General features: G+C 42.1%; 1 protein-coding gene across 6 annotated transcripts in view; it reads left to right on the top strand.

Moving 5' to 3' along the window:
• LOC120554444 (neural cell adhesion molecule 2-like) overlaps positions 1-21,558 on the top strand; it is a 395,781-nt gene that overhangs the window by 342,892 nt on the left and 31,331 nt on the right. For all 6 annotated transcript variants that reach the window (XM_039793325.1, XM_039793328.1, XM_039793327.1 and 3 more), the window contains 7 exons: positions 5,248-5,393; positions 11,842-11,992; positions 14,408-14,595; positions 15,229-15,325; positions 16,343-16,516; positions 19,225-19,344; positions 20,349-20,470. In XM_039793325.1, coding sequence (XP_039649259.1) covers positions 5,248-5,393; positions 11,842-11,992; positions 14,408-14,595; positions 15,229-15,325; positions 16,343-16,516; positions 19,225-19,344; positions 20,349-20,470 — 998 coding nt within the window. The remainder of the gene's footprint in view (positions 1-5,247; positions 5,394-11,841; positions 11,993-14,407; positions 14,596-15,228; positions 15,326-16,342; positions 16,517-19,224; positions 19,345-20,348; positions 20,471-21,558) is intronic.

Raw genomic sequence — 21,558 nt, 5'->3', positions numbered from 1 at the left:
TCCTGGTCGTGGAACAACGGGCCAGCTCTTCACTCTCGCAAGGATCCTGGAGGGCCCTGGGAGTATGCCCAACCGGTCTACATGTGTTTTGTGGATTTGGAGAAGGCGTATGACCGGGTCCCCCGGAGATACTGTGGGAGGTGCTGCGGGAGTATGGGGTGAGGGGGGTCTCTACTCAGGGCCATCCAATCTCTATACGACCAAAGGCGGCGAGCTGTGTCCGGGTTCTCGGCAGTAAGTCGGACTCGTTTCAGGTGAGGGTTGGCCTCCCGCCGGGCTGCGCTTTGTCACCAATCCTGTTTGTAATATTTATGGACAGGATATCGTAGTCGGGTGGGGAGGGGTTGCAGTTCGGTGGGCTGGGGATCTCATCGCTGCTTTTTGCAGATGATGTGGTCCTGATGGCATCATCGGCCTGCGACCTTCAGCACTCACTGGATCGGTTCGCAGCCGAGTGTGAAGCGGTTGGGATGAGGATCAGCACCTCTAAATCGGAGGCCATGGTTCTCAGCAGGAAACCGATGGAATGCCTTCTCCAGGTAGGGAATGAGTCCTTACCCCAAGTGAAGGAGTTCAAGTACCTTGGGGTTTTGTTCGCGAGTGAGGGGACAATGGAGCGGGAGATTGGTCGGAGAATCGGCGCAGCGGGTGCGGTATTACATTCCATCTATCGCACCGTTGTAACGAAAAGAGAGCTGAGCCAGAAGGCAAAGCTCTCGATCTACCGGTCAGTTTTCGTTCCTACCCTCACCTATGGTCATGAAGGCTGGGTCATGACCGAAAGAACGAGATCCAGGGTACAAGCGGCCGAAATGGGTTTCCTCAGGAGGGTGGCTGGCGTCTCCCTTAGAGATAGGGTGAGAAGCTCAGTCATCCGTGAGGAGCTCGGAGTAGAGCCGCTGCTCCTTTGCGTCGAAAGGAGCCAGTTGAGGTGGTTCGGGCATCTGGTAAGGATGCCCCCTGGGCGCCTCCCTAGGGAGGTGTTCCAGGCACGTCCAGCTGGGAGGAGGCCTGGACCCAGGACTAGGTGGAGGGATTATATCTCCAACCTGGCCTGGGAACGCCTCGGGATCCCCCAGTCGGAGCTGGTTAATGTTGCTCGGGAAAGGGAAGTTTGGGGTCCCCTGCTGGAGCTGCTCTCCCCGCGACCCGACACCGGATAAGCGGACGAAGATGGATGGATGGACACTTTGACTTCTGGGGGCCCGGTATCACCACAGTGTGCTGTTTAGAGGCGGTGTCGCAGCCCTTAAGCTGTAAATGCCAGAAGCGTTCCAGCTACTATCAGTCTTCAGGGAGTATGTCTTGCTTTTTGAGGCTCTAGTTTAAAGATATCCACCATCTTATGCCGTTAAGAAATAGCTGCATTGCATTTATTGGCAAGTTATTTGTTTGTTGGTGTCTTTTACATGATTTCCACAGAAAACTAACTGTAGACAACATTCCACAACGTAGGTCGAGAGCCAATAACTTTTCAGCTATGGGAAGCATCAACAGTAAATGCCCGACAGGTTTTTGGTAAAAGAGCAAGGTGTTTCTATTTAAACTCTCAGCAGCCATACTGGGAGGAATGCATCACAGGAGTAAAGACACACATATCTCTCTGCAGTCGGCCTCAGCTTGCATCTTGTTGATCTGTTGTAGGTTGCCTGTGAAATACAACACCTTCTATAATGGGTGCTTCATAATTAAACAAGTTGGCTGAACATTGAGTGGCATTGTTCTCTTTAAATGTTTTCTTTTTGTTGACGAGGAGCACATAATACACTGTTCTCTGTTCTTTATGGAAAATGTGAACAAAACAAGACAAGATAACAACATAACAAAATAATAACTGCAATAAACTGCAAAGCGTAGAGTTATGACATATATAATAGTGTTTTTTTTCTGTTAAAACCCGCTTTGTAGAGGCATTAGGGATTAAAGGAGAGAATCTATGATAACATTTGTTTTGTGGATCTGAAACAACAAATGCACACATTATCGTTATCAGATACAGTCAGGACCATGTTGAGTTTTCTGTTACCTGTCAGTATGTAGAATAAGAGCTGTATGTAAAGTCAAATGGTGCTTTAAGGGGGGTTTGAAAATGCTCTTTGGCTCAGAAGAAAGCAGCAACTTAAGAATTGTAGGCCTTTTTTCCTGCATTAATGGTCCATAAACGGCAAGAAATATTAATGTCAGCATCACTTCTGCTCTTTGTTAGTCTCTTATAAGCCAACAATGAGTCAAACTGTAGCAAAACTGTATTTATATATATTTCTAGTCTCTTAAAGCGCCATCATTTGTCAATATGTCACATTCTGCTGTAACATTGACACTAGTAATTGGCTTTTTCACAGGGTGAGGGCAAAATTAAGCCTGATTTTTATGCAGCACTGACAACATTTGCAAGTTTAATTAGTCTAATATATATAATTATTTTTAATCAAGTGTGATTATAGTTATTAACAAATGCTAGAGTAAAATACTCTTGTTTTTAATAAGAGGAACTTCATTTAAAAGTATGCATCAAACTAAAAAGAATCAACTCCCCACACCCTGAACCTGGAAGGTGAAATTCATTCTGGATTTTTATCTTTTAGCACACAAACGCTGCTCAATTCTTTCCCATTTAGAGTTGAAATGTTGTAGATAATGCGTTATTAATAATGGTCTCTCTGCAGAGTGGAGTTTTGCAGCATGCTTGATAAATGAGACCGTTTTCATTTAATATTTGCATGATGAAGGGCACCTGGGGCAAAACGGCTGCTGATAAGGTGGGGATGAAGAACTGGTTCAGACTGGTCTCAGTGCTATGAAGAGTTTTATCTGTGTTTGTGTGTGGGGTGGGGGGGTGGGAGGGGTCGGCTTTGCATGTGTATTTGTGTTTATTTCTAACACAAGAAGCCGTCGTCGCGAGGTTTAATAGAAATGGACGATCATCTAAAGTGCTCCTCACGTCTATGCCTCTGCAGAAAATCATCTTAACACGTCCTCCACTCTCATTAGGAGGCTTATTTTTCTTACAACAAGCATAACTTCTGCCAATGGGTTCAGTTGTTCCCACTGCGCCTTCCTTTTGTCTTCACACAAAACAGAATCAGGCAGATTGCTGCACCATTATCACGATTTTTTTAATAAAGCTGGTTTGTTTTGTAAACAAGTGAAATTATCCGTTCTTAGATTCCTAAAATCAGTTTGACTTGTTTTTGGAAAACCAGATTTTAGGACTCAATTGTAGACTAAATAACTAATTAGGCTGATTGTTTTGGTTGGAGACGTGTGTTGCTAAAGAATAATTCACATTTGTTTTTGTGTGGTCTTATCCTTCATTCCTTTTGGAAATGATGACATTGTGCCCGCCAAGTTAATTGCTAAGATCTCAGAAGGCAGACCTATCGCTAAAACAATGTCCCACATGGAAAGAGGAACCAGTAGTCAAACATTCAGACAATTAGGGCTTTCAAAAAACCACTAGGTTATCCAAACATGCTTGGGAGAGAAAATGACGGGTAACAGTATTACTAGTGACGTTTTTAACATCCATCACAGTTTACAGACATATCATCCAGTCATGTTCATTAGAGCTCAACTCACACTGGATTGTTTTAGGCTTGAATATGTTTTAGACTTGAATAAATGATATATTGGCCATTATTCAAAGTTTTACAGTCAGAAAATTAACTTTTGGCTTTCCTTTTGTAGAAATATTTTCTAAATTACTTCCATCGCATCTCTAAGAGATGTTTCTAATATGTTGTCCCTCTCATGTATGTAAATAGAGTGGTCAAAATATTATAAGACATCTCGAAATAGGTTTTTTTTAACATCATCCTCTTTGACTGCTACGGTTAAATACTTTGAACAGTATGTTTTCACTTTAAAAAGCTTTCAGATTAAGGATTCACTCACTCATGTGTTTGGCATCTGTGACGCTATCCCAGGTAACGTTAGCTGGACAGGACAAAGTCCCTTCAATCTAATAGCATCCAAGAGTCCAAGGTTATAGATGTAATAGCATAATGAAACTGTGTCTGGCAAAAAAAAATATATATATATATATATATATATATATATATATATATATATATATATATATATATATATATAAAAAAACTGATAGAAATAATGGCCAAAATAACTAAAATGAGACATGTTACAACAAACCAGAATTATCCTGTAAGATTAGAGTTGGTAAACTAACACAGCTTTGTATGAAGTGGTTAGGTAAGACTCTATCCTTAGAATATTGATCTATCCATACAGGAATAGGGGTGTGTGTGTGTGTGTGTGTGTGTGTGTGTGTGTGTGTGTGTGTGTGTGTGTGTGTGTGTGTGTGTGTGTGTGTGTGTGTGTGTGTGTGTGTGTGTGTGTGTGTGTGTGTGCACGCTGGCATGTTTGTGTGACCCCATGTTTTTGATAAGCTCCCAAAATCCCTAGATATGGCTCCTCCACCCCAAGGTTGAAGCCATGTGAAATTGCCAAACACTCCAATCCCCCCTGGGCAGTGTTAAAAGCCTCCAGTACAGTAGTCACTATTTTCCATTCACTACTCTTTCCTTTTGGATTTTATGCCACGCTACTTTGCAAGCACCCTGTTAAGGACTTGAGTGCAGTGTGTGCGTGCGTGCGTGCGTGCGTACATGGGGAGAAAGTAGCAATCCATGATTCATGTGATATGCTCTGAGGCTTTGCCATGCATGGTGTTTCAGGGCTTGCTCAGAGCATTTTATCAGGAGGAAGCGAGCAGGGAGCACCCCCAACGGCACGCTTTGCTGCACTTATCGTGGTGCTCATTCTGCGTCAAAAGAAATTCACGCGGTGTTAGAGAGGCATTTTTGCCAGACAAAAATCTATATTTATTTAAAACCCAAAAAGGTGGAATGCTCATTGGAGAGCTGCTTTTGATAGGTTTTGTGCTTTAAAACTTTAGCAAAGTCAGTTTTTGTGTTGTCATCTAGGCCAAGGAATCTGCACAAAATAGGCCGGAGGGCACCCTACCCCACTACGCCAAAACTGTGGAGAACGACTGCAGTGTATAAATGATCTTGGCCTAGACTGTCAGTACCAAAGTCATGCATCAGCTCTGTGTTTAAACCCCTGTGGTATAGCCTTCATCTCCCCTCCCTTATGAGTTAGATCTCTCACCCTTTTACTTACGCAATCCTCCCTCACACCTATTCCCCCTGCCTTTCAATCCATTCTTCTTTACTCACTTATCAACATCTTTTTCTCCTCCTCCCTTTGTTTATCTGTGGCCTGCAGTTCAGCCCCACATAACCCAGCTGAAGAACGTGACGGCTGTAGAGGGCAGCGCCGCCATGATCTCCTGTGTGGCCGAGGGCGAGCCTCTGCCCGACATTTCCTGGAGGAGAGCCAGCGACGGCCAGACCTTCGTGGACGGAGACAAGGTAGAAAGTGCCAGAAAATCCATCTGGCTCTGGGTGTGGGGGTGTGTGTGTGTGTGGGGGGGGTCATCTCAACAGCCAGGGGTTTGTGCAGCATCATACAGTACAGTACTAGTTATAAAGAATGTATAGAGGATATAGAGGGAGACAATTCTTAAGTTTTAAATACCATATGCATTCTAAATACACAGAAATTTGACAAAATGCATATGCACATGTATATGGCATTTACTCAAAATCATCTTTTGATTTGAAAGCATAGGCTACTAGATAATTCTACTATAAACCAAACCAGTAGAACACTAACACAACAGCTCCCTGGAGTTGAGAAAACACCGCCCTAACATGGTGTCGTGAAAGACATTTTTGTCTCCCTGTGACCCCTCGTCACTCCATGCATTCATTTTGATTTATTCAAGGATCGACATAACACACCAGTCCAACAGATAACAGGTTAAAGTGAAATGACTCCTTTCCATTTTTTTTGTCTTTTATTTGTATATTATTTAGACACAAAGATTCGAGGAAAGTACGGAAAAATAAACTATGTTTCTGCTTTTCTATCCTCTCGATCGTCTTGCAACCTCTCGATTTTAAAGAACCTCATTTTCACTCCATCATTACTCAGTGTCGGCCAGCTTTGATACTGGTGGCCGCATTTTGGCATCAGGAGCTTACAGTATTTGGCCGGTTGCTTTAGGATCTGTTAAGTAAGATGAAGTCAACAGCAAAGGAGTTAAGGCAAACATATAATGAAGAGAAATTGTCTTGGAGCAAAACTAAAGTTTGATTATCTGTCCTGGGCAAATCAAGGTTTGTTTTGCAAAGCTTTCTATATTAACTTGTCATATTGTATTGCATATTCTTCCATTTCACTCAATTTAGCTGTGATAGTAGTGATAGCAGGTGGCCTGCTAGTGTTTGGTAAAGGTGGTTAGAAGGATTGGGGGTAGCCGGTAGCAGTGGAGGGAAAATATATGAATGGAAGATGCCGGGCTTAGGGAAGTAAAAGATGGATGAACTTTCCCATCACTCAATAATTCATTACATAACATCATTTTGTCCACCCCCTGTATATTGGCAAGTATGTAAACTCTATTTTATTTATCTTCATAATACAATGGCAATGGTTTTTACAAAGTTTGAAATGAGTGGTTGCATATTACTCCATTACTCTCCAGTGAAAAAACTTTCTATTTGCCAAATGTCAACTTCAAATGACTTTGAAATGCAACCCTGTTTTCATCTGTTGTCATTGACTTTCTTTACTAACTAGGTTTTTAAAGGCTTTGATGAACCAAAGGTGTCCGAAAAATTACCTTGACTCACAGAAAAAAAAGTACTCAAATGGAGGTTTCTAATGCAACCAATGCAATATACGACAGTACACCTGAGATGTTTTTGTTCTCATGGTGACCATTAAAATGTCTATTTGGAGAGAAATGTTGTGCTTAGTCTGGTTGAGTACTAAAAGAAATACGCAACATTAACAGGTAATTACTTGTATATATACTCATAAAAATAAAAGCAGACATAATCATTCCCATCTGCCATACAGTACATGAAATGTTGCAATTAGAATCATTTATTGCAAGTCGTGCTGCGTCAAGGCCTATCTAAAGCCACACCCCTTGATGGTTACATTTAAGAGTCGATGATTGGTTTTCAACTCATGTTATATACAAGCCTACAAATCCTACATGTATGTGTGCACCCATGTTTTACAACGCCTCTAAGTCTCTAATAGCAAAGCTGCACTTATACAACACATTCACCTTGGTTAATGTTTTTCACAGTGAGTGTTTAAATCTTTCAACTTTGCTGAGATTATCTCAAGGGAAATCAGCACGCACATTTATTTTGATTATCTCTCAGCACAAAGAAGAAGCAAGAACCTTGAAGTTTTCAGGGCAAACGTTAAGACTTTCAATTTACGCTTTGGTTCCTGCCTGCTTTTGATTCGGCGACATTTTATGTGATCCAACTTATGAAATTGAAAAGACACTAAGCTGTTGTGTATTCCTTTCTTTCAGTATCCATTATTCACTTTGTTCATAACAACAGCCTCACAAATCAGAAATTGAATGAGCTACAGCCGCATTCTCATGAAAAAGTAATTATTCTTGAACTGCCATCAATGTCAAAACCGTACGCACTTCCATCACAGCTTTCCCAGAAAGGGGACTGAAGCTTTCACAGAAAGGAGAGAGAAAAAAAAACACACACACACAAAAACAAAGATGGCAGCCATTCTTTTGCTCGGGAAAAAGGTCACCGCAGAGATAAATGAATATGTGCATTGGCTCGAATCGCTCGGGTTGATAAATCACAGCCGAAAATGAGAGTAAGTGCTTCTCTTCCCACAGCAAATGCAATTACGGGAATGCATAGTGCAAACCAACACACCTAAACATACGCAAAGACAAACACGGCTTGAACAGCACGAGGCATGATGGATGGCCGCAGTCATTTAGGTTTAAGGCAGGACGTTCCTCTCTCTATGTGCTCTCCAATATGCATATCCAGTCTGCACACGCTCCTCACTTGTTGAAAGACATTAAGCTTCAAAGGGCTTAGTTTTACTCACTGCATAATGTTGCTTCCATTCTTCTCATTCTTTGCCAACTAACACCTTGACCCTCGGTAAGAGAACATAATGGGATACAGTTTCTGGAATTTAATCAAGAGCCCGAGGTAGGATATCAGCCGGGCTATTGTTTCACTCCGGTGGTATTGTTTCGCTTATGAGCTACGTTAGTAAATGCACTTTAGCTTCCTGTTCATTCTTTCCTTCTATTCATGCAAAGCCGAAGAGCTGTCTGCTTCAGCGACACAGATTGACGTACCGTGTGTGATTCAACAGACTTGAACTTTTGAATAACTTTTTAACCTTTCCCTCAGCTATTCAAAAAGACTCAGAGGTGTATTTGTGTTGATTTGAGCTCTTCTCTGAAGAGGTTTTGCAATTAAACCTTGAAATAAAAGCAGACTCTCACACCTACTGAGCTTATTGTTGATTGTTTTTCCATTTGACACCTGGTCACAAACGTGGCATTCTGCACCGCAGAATTCAGTCGAAAATAGATAATAGTAATGTTTAGCCGAGGTTTTGCTGTGTACCCTTGGCCCCCATTTCCTTGAACGAGAAAGCCATTATTAAATGTCATTTTGTCGTTGTCGTGAGGATGAGGTATTGCGGTAATCACTGTGGTGCAAATATAAAACAGTCCCAACGCCAAACTGTTTGAATAAGCAATGCTCGCCATAGTTAGACTACAGTGAGTTTCCAGCCTCGCTGACATTTAAGGCTGACATTTTTAATATCTGAAAATTCTCCAGGATTTGCACTGAAATAACACAGGAGCAGTCTGCAGAATCCTACTCGAGAGATTGCCTTCGAGATTTAGCTTCACATGTTCGCTGTAAACCGTTTCGTATGGATGAGATAGGGATAGGATTTCATATACTCCTGCCCTCCTTTTGCCTTCCTGCTTGTCCTTTCATCTCCTCCAGTTCCCTTTATTCCCTCAACTTCCACATTTCCTCTGTGCTTCCTGCTCATGCGTTTACACTATGTATGTGTGAGGGGACATGCAGTTGCAGGAACATGCCTTTGGGTGTCCACGGGTGTGCATGTAACTCGCTGTTGTGTTCACGTTTGGCCGCTCGCCTTGTCATTGGACTGAGCTGCATATCAAACAGGCTGCGCTTTAGGGGCCGATTTCGTCTCTAGACAGACCCTGTCAGTTGGCAGAGGGGGAGGAGGGGCTGCGAGTAATTTCCTGACTCAGAAGCTCCCTCCTGGAAGATTTCCTCTCTTTCTCCTCCTCCTATCATCCCCCTGTTTCTCAGCATTCCTATTCAACACACACTCTCCCAATCCTATTGACCGGTGTGCAGTGGCAGCACAAAGAGACCAGAACCGAGCCTTTAAAAGCTGCTTCAACTCATTGGCTGATAGTATTGCAAACGATAAGAGCAAAGATAAGCCATTCTAAACAGGATAATGCCGAAGCAGTCCACAAGCGACAACATAAAGAGAGCGTGATTCAGGAGAGGGGGCCTCATGGCCGAGGCTTATGAGGCTTAGACACATAATGAGTATTAGCAGAGGCAGGGGTGGCAGGAGAGCATTATAAGGGGCTGGATGTGCATTGATTTCCCGGGGAAATCTATAGTGGAGGTGTGGAGAATGTGCACACACTTCCACAGACTTACTTATAAATATGCAAAGGTGCATAAGTAGATGACAACGCACAACACACAGAAACATGCAAAATGTAAAGACACTATCCTCAGGAGGTTAGAAAGTAGAAGAAGGGCACCTGCTTGGCAATATATTGTATTGCTATATATGTAATATAACTCAGTAGTCATTAAAAAAGTTCCCTCAGTGGGAGCGGGGAGCAGGGACTTTTCTTGAGTCTTTGCTTGTTGCCTGGCAACCTCACAGTCACAACAAGAATCAACAAAGAAGATATAACGTGTTAATTAGTGAGGTTTAGATAGGCTGGTAGGCGGATTTTGTGACCTCTGGATGGAGACAGGCTAGCAGTTTCCCTCTGTTTCCAGTCTTTATGCTAAGCTAATCTAACGCTCTTCTTTCCTGGCAAAAAAAAGTCATAGATTTCCTGCAGCACTATGTTGTGTATCCTGTATATACAGTAAAATACAAGAGAAACACGCAAACAAGTATCTTGCTGATTACAGCTGTAGCGACAACAAAATGCCCCAAAGCATTGTGGGGGTATCCCTGTGCTAAATTGGCTTACTGAGAGCCTGATTTGACTCTCAGCCTTTTGTGTTTTGTTATTTTAGTTGTAATTCCTTTATTCGGAACAAACTCACAATACTAATTTGATTGTAATCCTACATTAACTCTCAGGCCTTGAGCTAAATCACTTCTATTTTTACTCTATTAAAGCTGTTTATCCAAGTTGACTTAATTGACTATTTACAGTAGAAGGCAACAATGTGCGAAATGCAAGTCAGATGGATGTTTTCAGTCATCAAAAAGTCCTGATCATGAAAAAAATTGTACGCGTACCTTTTGTACGTTTATTGGTGTATAGCCACGAAGCTTGTGTGCAGTGTGTCCACCCCTCAAGTCATTTCCTGATCGTGTCACCAGCAGTCCCCTCGTAATAGGATCTGTGTCTCAAATAATAATAGTCAGTCCATTTCAGCGTTACGTAGAGGTGATAGTGTAATCATGGCATGTTGCTGCTAGCGCTGATATTGAAGATTTTTTTGTTCTTCAAGAGCCCAGATAGATTGCCACCCTAATGTATGCCATGTGCCGTTTGCTGGGTACTTACATTGAAAATACCCCACGGCACTCTCAGACTCTATGAATAATAAGAAGAACTAAAACTGTGTTTCCTATTCATGGTGGTGCCTCGTCTGCAAAAAGAGAATGTCAAAGCAACTTCTCCATTGCACTTGTGTAGCTTGTGTAGCCTGTGTTATCATATTTATCATCTGATTTATTTAAAAAAAAAAAAAAAAACACTGATATCGGACTTTTTTTTTTGGGTTGCAAAGGCTACTCTGGGCGACAAGGAAAAAAATATTTAAAAAATGGAACTAAAAATAACAAAAATGTGAGTGGAGTATTTCAAGATAAAAGGCAGCAAGTGGCTGTTTGAAATTATTGTTCCCAGTGTATCCAATCAAAACACAAACCCTGCTGCAGCTCTTAAATGTATCATGGGCAGGACCTCTGAAAAGTAGTTTCTTCGGGGTGACAAAGGTTATCTGTTAGGTAACAGGCTGGAGGCTGCAGGCGTATGGTGTCTGCAACAAGGATGCTCCTGGGGTGTTTTTTCTCATTACGAGTGAATGTCGATTACTGGAATGATAGCCTCGTCTGCTGTAATTGACCCGTTGCTTCAAATTGATACCATCTGTCTTCATACAGATGTAATGACCTTGTAATTAATCGAAGTTTTTTTGCATTAACCCCGACTCTGTGTGACAAGTGACGATTGCCTGCAAGGGGTGTGGGGGGGTGGGGAGGGGTCAGAATGGATCAAGGAGACTGACATTCAGTCGTACCAAGTTGGATGAGGAACTTTCTATAAATTACTTGGCAACAGGGTCGGCCTTTTTTTGATCCTTGGCGTTTGTGTTCCCCTCTTCATATCGCAATCCCGCTTTACACAATCTTTAAAGATAGCATCACAAATAAATTGCCTTATTATACATAATAACTATAATCTTTCCCTCCTCTTTCAGCATGCAAGGTCTGTCTGTTTGGGTCAATCAGAATTTCACACATCAAACCACTTATTAAGGGCAATGACTGTGAAAATTATAGGGATGTAAATGCCAATTCTTTATCACTCAAGACTCCTACAAATTAACCTCACAGCTAGAATGTCTGACCTTCTCTTGCTCGATAGCGTAACAGAAGAACATAACAATACGTTGTGTATGTTTGTTTCTTCAGAGTCAGGACGGACGCTTCGAAGTCCGCGGTCGTCACGGAAAATCGGTGTTGACCATCAGCGGTGTGAGGCTCACAGATTTGGGCCGATTTGACTGCGAAGCGCTGAGCAGGATCGGTGGTCATCAGAAGAGCATGTTCCTGGATATTGAGTGTGAGTGTGTTTTATTCTCTGATCGGTGTTTAACGGTCCTGCACACTCACGCAGGTGTTTCCAGTTATTCCTGCTAATTAGGCTGCACACTGTACTGAGCAGAGGTCTAATCAGGCAACTTAAGTGGAAACACCTGTGTGGCTGAACTGTAGGTGTGCACAAGACTGTACATTTTAAGAGACAGTTCAACCTGAAATCAAAAAGAATTTTTTTTCCTCTAACATGTAGTGCTATTTATCAATCTAGATGAATTGCCCAGTGTTGGAAATATCAGCTGTAGAGATGTCTGCCTTCTCTTCCATATAATTATACTAGTTAGCACTCGCTTGTGGTGCTCAAAGTGCCAAAAAGTACATTTGAAAAACTCGAGTGCAATGGCTCTTTTCAGAAAGCATGTCCCATTTTCAAGATAATCCACAGTACTGGCTGTGAGCAGTTTAATGTAGGAACTATTTTCTTACTACCGAACTACACCCGCCAACCATATCGCTACGCAGAAGGAAGCATGCATCTAGTGGCAGTGCGACAAGCTAAGTGCAATCTAGTTCCATTATATCGGAGAGAAGGCAGACATCTGTATGGGTGATATCTCCAACATTGGGCAATTCACAACAAAACAATCTACATTGATAAATAGAACTACAGGTAAAAAAAAAATCTCTATATGTTTTTTTTTATTTTGGGGTATACCCACTTCAGCTTTCACTAAAATTGTATTCAACAAATTCTACTGAATTCAACATTACAACATTAGTTTCCAGCACAGTGTTCAGTGAGTCAACGTCAGCGCTTAATTATTATTTGTTGCAATAGTTGGAAATGTTCAAGTATCTAGATGTGTAACATCCCCAGATGTGTAACTTGCCCTTGGGCAAAATGAGAAATACCGTTACTTACACCTGGTGACCTGATATAACGACGCCAACTCCTCCATTCTTGGCATTTCCATTAGTGCTATCAGATCCTTGTTTGAAAATGAAATACATTTAGGCAGTCAAATCAGCAACCTAGCAAGAAACGCGTGCACCCCGCAGTCTTGTTCAGAGTTCAAAAGTTCATAATTCTTCTCATATTCTTCTCAATTCTTCACACTGTAGCTGTTTTTCTTTCTGAAGTTCATTATATTACTATAAACAGCTCACCCCCTCACCGCACACACACCGCCTTCAGAAGGGTTAATTAGTGAGAGGATATCATGCGTCGCCTTTTCGTTTTCCCCCGCTGACAGCTCCCCTACTTCCCGATGAGCGCACCCATTCCTCAATGCTGGTTGTTTGGGGTTATTTGGGGCGGGCTATCCTGTGCCTAATGAGCTCTGAAGTAAATATCTCCATTTTGGCCTTGGAATTATTAGGTTCATTATGAGTGCGACTCAGTTGCCTGAACGAGACCAATGGAAAGTGCATTTGTTTTTTTTGTTTTTTTGGTTAGCAGCATTTCCACCTTGAAGCTCAGAGGAACAACAAAGAGAAGAGGGCAGACAAGCAAATATAAGCAACTGAATTCTGCGTCTCTGTTGTCATGTGAAAACCAATTTTCTCCTCATCTGGCTGAGGTGACTTTTGGGTTCATGGATTCTCTGTTTTGCGTAGTTCTTGAAAAGTTGACAATTTGGAAAAAGTTTAATGGAATCCTCATGTAGAAAAAAGAAACCTCACACACTCTCCAACTGTGAAGCCAAGTTGCTGTCATTATACTGTAAAGCCACAGCTGACAGCTTGCTTGCAGACTCGACTCTGCAGAAAGACACAGGCTGGGAGTGTGAGTGTGGCGGGGGCTGAGCCCGCCGTTGCCACCGAACTAATGAACTCATTTACTAAGTCACTGCAGGCTGCAGGGGGATAACGCGTCCTCGGCTGTGACATAGAGCCAGACATCAATCTCTTTAATGGAATCCTGCAAGCGAGCATAAAACAACTATAATGCCTCTCTGACTGAGCTGGTCTGACTGGGCCGAGAGAAATCTGCACGCCAGCTCACCGTCGCGGCCCTCCATTACTGCCCTTCCTATTTGCTGGGGCAAATGAGCTTCTGTTTGCATCCTTTATTTTAATTCTTGGGGAGATGATCGGAACAGATATGCCCCCCCCTCACTCCTCCTCCAGCATTCGGTGGCTTCAATTTAGTTTGTTTTTCTTTTTAACATTGCAGAGAAAGGGTTGGGAGGCGTTAATGAAATGCTTTTATTTCTCTCTTTGAGAAATTTGTGGGTTAAGCCTCAGCAAGTCACTTTATGTCTTTGATCCTGCAGCACAGCATCACCTTTTGATTTGAATGTTTAATTGGCCGCCACAAACTCCAGACGCAGCAGCAATTACTCTTTTGGCATTGTATGTCTTGTTTTAGAGCAAAAACAGCTGATTTACGATCTAAATGAGGCAAGTGTGAGAGATAGTATCTCTATGTTTTGGACAGATATACCAAAGTTCCTGACCAACCACACCATCTATTACTCGTGGGAGGGCAACCCAGTGAACATAAGCTGTGATGTGATGTCCAACCCTCCTGCCACCATGCTGTGGAGGCGAGAGCGCTTCACCATCTCCGCGGAGGGAACTGCCAACACGAGGGTACACAGTGCAGACGGAAAGTCTGTGCTGGAGGTGGGTACAAGTCCAGAGCTGAATGTATTGGTCAGTTTACTAGCAATTACAGACCATGAGAAAGTTCACACACTACTCACCATATGGAGCAACATTAGAATTCATTCCAAGTCAAATATGTATATACTATACTATAAATATACTATAATACTTTTCCCTTTGTTTGGGTCCCTACCAACTCTTTGTAGAGTACATATCTGGCTCTTAAGCTGCTAAATGCTCCACTATGTTCACCTCCTAGTCGCTAACTTTGACCGTCTGCCATTTGGTTCAGAGCTGTTGTTCTGAAAACTTGGAAAGAAGGTTTATAAGAGCTGTTTGAGTGAACCAAAACAGTTACGGTGCGGCCGTAAAACCGTAACAATAAACTCAAAGAGACTAAAACTTCAGAGCCAGTTTGTCAATGACACACAACGCCTTTCACCATTCGCATAGTCATTTGACCCATTGCTTGTATGAAAATATTGATTAGTACAGCTTTAAATGGGATTATTCACTTTCTGCGAGCATCGCAAAAGAAATCCATCCTGTCCATTGTACGTGGATGGAAGCAGACAAATCAAAACTATTTGCATGGCTGGAGACAGTATCAATAGAGATATATGTAAGAAATATGTTTTTTCCCGGTTCTAGGTGACTCCTATGTCCGACAGGGACTTTGGCCGCTACAACTGCACAGCCAGGAACAACATCGGAGTTCGATACCAGGAGTTCATTCTGGCCCAGGCAGGTGAGTGTGCGGGATTGCCACTATTGTTTGGCCCCTTTACCGGACCTAATGAGAATGGCGACTTCATTTCAACTCCAGAATGTTTTGAGTCAGGGAACCCACTGCTCTCACAGTAACCCTAACTGTTCAACTACTTTGTAACCCTCTACTTCTCTAATAATGGTAATAGCTTTATTTGCAATTCTCAGGAAGATAAATTCCACTACAACTCCCAACCCCTATTCAGCCCGGCCTAATCTCAAACAGTGCCATCTGATTTACCATACCCCTCACTATTTACTGAAGCACCCCCTAATTTACGGTAGCACAAGCTAATACACAATAGTGCAGTCCAATTATCTTAAGTGCAGATTGAATTGCTCTGGCTAAAGAGAAAAGTAGTGAGCAAAAAAGCTGACCTATTATGTAGTCTTGCAGGAAACAATGTGTTGTGGAAGTTGTTCTGACACTTGCAATTCTGCATAAATACCCACGCATGCACACACACACACACACACACACACACACACACACACACACACACACATACACACATACACACATACGTAGTTGTAAGTGTTTGAGTCAGCAATGGAGACTCGGAAGAGAGGTGATCTCCAATAGAAGCAGCAGAGACTCATCACTTCACATTCTTTGATATGTGAATATTTGCACTGATGCTGTCAAAGTGAGAAACACACTAAACAAAGGGAAACGAGGACAAATGAAAGATGCAGCCGAGTGACGTACCTCACCTCAAACTGAAGTGCATTGTGTTAAATTGCTTTCATAGCTTACAGTTATTTAGCAATAATGTCCTAGATTTTGAGGATGACAGCGATGTAATAGGTAAGCACACTGTCTGCAGAATTAAAAGCGCCTTCATCTTGAGTTAGAAAATCCATTTATTATTATTTTGCATGTATGGTTTGACTTTTTTTTTCTAGTAGCAACATAATGTAAAAATAATATAATATGTATTTCTTTTATGTATACTGTAGCTGTATGCTGTGACCCACATTATATTTCTCTTTTCAGACGTACCATCAAATCCGTACTCGGTGCGTCTCTCAGCTGTTTCCCAGCGCTTAGCAACCGTCACCTTCATGAAGCCCGACTCGCATGGTGGCGTACCCATCAGCTACTACCTGGTCCAGTACAAGGAGGTGGGCTCACAGGACTGGAGGGACGTCAAGTCGCACAGCATCCAGAGTGAGTAGGAATAATGTGCAGTTTATAACCGTTGATAACAGTGAAGGCTAACTTTCCATATAATTACTGTACTATTCGCTCATTGTGTAAAATATAACGAGCATTGGTGTGTGTCGAGGTGGGCCTCATTATGCACAGCATGTTCTTATTGTGGAGGCAGCTAAATCGAGTGGCAATTAATGGCTGCCTTAAAAAGTAGGAAAAAAACTAAAATCTGAAATGACACCCCAATGCTTGGACGTACAGTTACCAAAGGAAAATAAGACGGCTTCACTTTTGAGAAATAAGAATTCTTATAATTTTGTCACACAGTGACAAAACTTTCTACTGATTAGACCAGCGAGGTTGTGCCTCAACATGCCAGATGAGCACCCGTCAGGCATTGATCTGTCTGTTAAGCGCCCCACACAACACCAATCACACATGAGCAGAAGCCGTATCACATAATCTGCCATGCGATCCTTCAAAGCCTCAGCCCTGAGATGGTGTTGGGTCTTGACGAACCTCAAACACCTCGCGGGGAAGGTGCCAGAAGCCAACTGAGCAGAAAAAGCACGCGCCTCCTCTTCTTATGCTTTACGACTCCAAATTGATTTCTGAGCCTGTTCGTGGAAAGTACGCCATGAGGTGAAGGATGGATGGATGGGAAATGAAAGCCAGAGGACTAATGGTCGGATGATAAGCAGGTCTGACAAACCTGAAGGGCTTATCACTAATATCCCTCATTTCAGAGTCAATTACAAAAAGTAGATGCAGTGGGGCGAATACTAAACCGCAGGTAGCACTTTAACAGTATAGAAGTAAAAAAAAAAAAAAAAAGGGAGGAAACGTCAGGAGCAGAACTATATTTCAATCAGCAGAGACTTCCTTGCACATATGAAAAGATTTATTGTAATTTACATAACCCAAATATGACATGTACAAAGTCTTTGGAGATTAGACTCCATCGTAACAAAGTGTTTTAAAGGGGTAGCGAAACCCAGACATATCCCCCCATGGAGTCCAGACACTGGTGGTGGTGGTGATGAAGGAGCACAGGAGACCAAATCGAAAGTGCCAAGGGGGCGGTCAGCTGACGAAGACCCAGGGTACCACGGGTGAGACGACCGGTGGTTGAAGGGGAGGAGGCGGGTCACGCTCTAGTCCTGAAATGACAACTGACAACTGCAGAGGAGAGACCAGATTTAAAACAGGGATGTCATGCTGTGATTGGCTTGAGGAATGCATGGCTGAATCTGATTGGTTGCTGAAAGTGAATGCCTAGAAACAGCTGATAACTAAGTATGATGTGAAAACGTTATAGAAGTCTTCCTGAAATAATTTACGCTGAGCTCCATAATGTTGTAAATGTCCTGCCTGTTTAGTAAAATGTGGCCCTTTATTCAAGATTATGAGTAAATTATTAAAATTGTGAGCCGGGCTAATTACAAACCAGTAAAGTGGCATCATATAATCATAGAATCCTCTTCAGATATCCTCAGTAGAAGATTCTTACACAATATACTCTTCATTATAATGAGATGCCTGGACTCGTTTCATTTCAATGCTTTTGTCCAAATTGAAATGTCTGCTTATAGCTTGGAAAGTAGCCTAGCAAATTGATGAAAATTGCAGAATTTGTTTTTAGTTCCAGGACTAAAGAACTGCAAAAGCACCTATTACCATTCAAGTGTTTAATTTGTTCAGAGTGACAAAAACAACAACTTTCGCTCAAGCTCATTACACTGCCGCCTCTCTGCCACCTCTCTGAATAGTGACGGTTATGTAAATAGACTCTAGTGACTGTAGAATTTCACCAGGAATCTGTTATGTGGTCTGAAAATGAGATTTCCCGTTTTCTTCAGTAATCGATGCAAGTTACAGTATGAATGCAGATTTACTGTCGTAATTACTGTAGTTCCAATATTCTTTATGATAATATACTGCGACCTAATGAGATTCACACTCTTCCATTAGAACGTAATATTGCCATTATGTGTCTGTCTTTCTTATTTGCAACCAATTACTGACAATTGTAAATGGGACATTTACATTGTAAATGCTATCTTGCAATGACATAATCTACTCATGATATTTATTATTATTCTTTTACCGGAGCGCTGCATTTCATCTATTTCTGTTACATTTTAGGAATGCAGCTAAAGTTTGTATACTGAGAGACTTGCAACAAATAAGCACATAACAAATGACAGAGATCTTTCATCATATAAAAATATCCTTATTCATTTTCATCGCCAGAATAAAAATTCCAAAGTTAGTTTTTTCGAAAATAAGGTAATAGGTTAGATACAGATACAGAACATGGCTGAAATTATGGGGACACTAGAACATTACATTCCTATGTTCGAACCATTTGACAATCACTTCTGTTGGAGGATACTGACACCTTAATTCCTGTGGTTTGAGTGCGAGGTATTCCAGGTCATTCCAAAGGTGTTGGATGGGGTGTTCATGTTGTGAGTTGTATGTTTTGTATCACGAGAAGAACAAAAAAATTCAACAAGCAATGTTGTATTTTAGCAGAATACTGAAAGATTACAGAAAGGCAGAACTGAGTACACTTTAACATCTGTTTATCTAACGCAAGTAATATCGTCATCGTGATGTTCAACACCGTTATCGCATATCGCATTTGCCTCATATTGTCCAGCCCTATACCACATACAGTATTTCCAGGTGACATGATCTCTGGTCCTGTCTCTCTCCAGCGACAGTGGTGCTGACGGGCCTGGAGCCCAACACCACGTACGAGGTTCGAGTGGCAGCCGTCAACGGAAAGGGTCAGGGAGAGTTCAGCCACACGGAGACCTTCCAGACTTTACCCATCCGTAAGTCAGTTTCCACTGTAACTCTGTCCTTCCCCCGCACGCAGCTTGTTTTCCCGACACATTCTTCAAAATAAGAGTTTCTCAACTCGTTAAGATCCTACCCAAAAAGGTATCGTCAGAACTATTCCGGCAGCCACTTACATATCTCATAATCACATTAATTCAATGGCTTTATAGCGGTTAGATTAGGTTAATTATTAGTCATTGGCATAACCCAGCATTTCACAAATGTTAAAGTGCAGGGGACGATAAAAAATGTGATTGGTTTTATAAATTGGGGCCCTAAACGTACATATAGCAGCTATGAAAATGTATTTGGATTAATGTGAGAAAGATATTTGTGTCCTGATTTCATAAAAAAAAGTGATAGAAAAGCAAACATGCTGCAAATGATTTTCAAAGCATCGGCACCTTGGTGAAATGAGACCTATTTGGCATCTTATGAAACTTGCTTGTATTTGAAATAGTTAGAATCTTGTCATATTTCAGCGATATGAATCCAGATTATTGGAGCTCGGAATAGATCCTGTCACAGTTGTGCCTTGATGTAAAACCGCTGCGTTAAAAAGGACATACTGCAGGAGTTTTATGATAAGCTTTTTATTTATTTTGGCAATCTGGCACAGCAGGATTGCAGTAAATCTGGGCGAGACCATAGAAAAATATTACCACCGTTAATATTATACAGCAGTGCAGCTACTGAGAATGAATGTTAGAAAAAGGACTCAATTAGCAAAATACAGTGAATAATAAGAACCTCCAGTCAACATTACTTATAGCCAGGCAGTGGGAGTTGCCTCGTAATATGAATTTAATTCAGCTTTAAACCTTCTCTCTCCTTGTACTGCATCCTTATCTCATATCTCACATTGTCACCTGCTCCCCACCTTGGGAATGCACACGCTGACACACACACACACACACACTCTCTTACACAGAGAAAAACACACAAAGACGTATTGTTTTGCATCTTTGCTGAAGCATCCTCCTCGTGTTTCCCTCAGGAGAGCCGAGTCCGCCGGCGGTCCATGGGCAGAGGGGGATGGGCAAGGCCTACAGACTGGGGCTGGTCAAGCAGGACGATGGAGGGATGCCCATCGTGGAGTATATAGTCAAGTACAAGACTGTGAGTATTTTACAGTTAAAAATGGCTACTCCAATCAGGTCTGTTCTCCGAATCCACCCTATTCCAGTCCTCTTTGAGTCTTGAATTGTAGACGTCTTATATATTTTTCATATTCCCCAACATTGAGCATTGAGCAAAATGTTCCCCGACGCTGAATAAGGCTGCCACTTACTAAATGAACAAAAAGGAGGACCATCCAATTTAGAGGAGGCGTTTTCTTTCGTTTTTGAAGTGTGTAGTTTTGCCTCGCATAAAAGATACCAAAACTGCTCCAAATCCGAGCTTTTCCTTTGTGTGTTGACACAATAGCGACACAGGATGTGACACTGGGAATGCGTTTTCCTCCCAGAGGAATGCGCGTGACTCACTAGCTTGATAGGTTGCTGTCAATTGAGTCGAGCGAGCGGGGTGCGGTGGTGGCAAAATGAATAATGTTCTACTTTTCTATCACTTACAATTCACGTTTCAACAGGGTACAAACAAGCTTTCGGAATTCACTCTTCCATTTAAGTAGTTCATTTTTTTTTGTGTGTGTGTGAAATAGCAAAAAAAGCAGCTTAAGCTCACAAGATAAGGTGAGCGACCGAGATGAGGCCAGGAAACAGAATAGATGGCACTCGTACAAAAACTCTCCACAGGACTAAGTGGATTTGAGCTCGTCCAAATCTCCCCAATGCTACTGTGTCCAAGCAGGCATTTCTCCGTCTCATTGGGAAAGTGACAGCGAATTAAAATAATACTGCTGCAGATGAAAAAACACTGTGGAAAAGAGGGTCAGGAAGTCTCAGCGAGGCTTTTGAAGGCCGAGTAGGGAGCCAGTGCACATGCTTCACACCCCAGTAATCATAGGGCCTTGTCTGGCATCAGGAACACACAACCACTCCATCATGGAAGGCTACGCATAAAGGATGGAAATAGATTACTCTTTGCACTCACACACACACACACACACACACACACACACACACACACACACACACACACACACACACACACACACACACAGACCTGTCTTAGTCATCTGACAATCCAGACAAATGTTAAATACATTCACGCCCTGGACCGTGACGCCAGTTTTACACAGTTCT

This window comes from Perca fluviatilis, chromosome 24, assembly GCF_010015445.1.
Source record: "Perca fluviatilis chromosome 24, GENO_Pfluv_1.0, whole genome shotgun sequence".
In the NCBI taxonomy this organism is placed as follows: Eukaryota; Metazoa; Chordata; class Actinopteri; order Perciformes; family Percidae; genus Perca; species Perca fluviatilis.
This window is presented reverse-complemented; position numbering and strand designations above follow the sequence as displayed.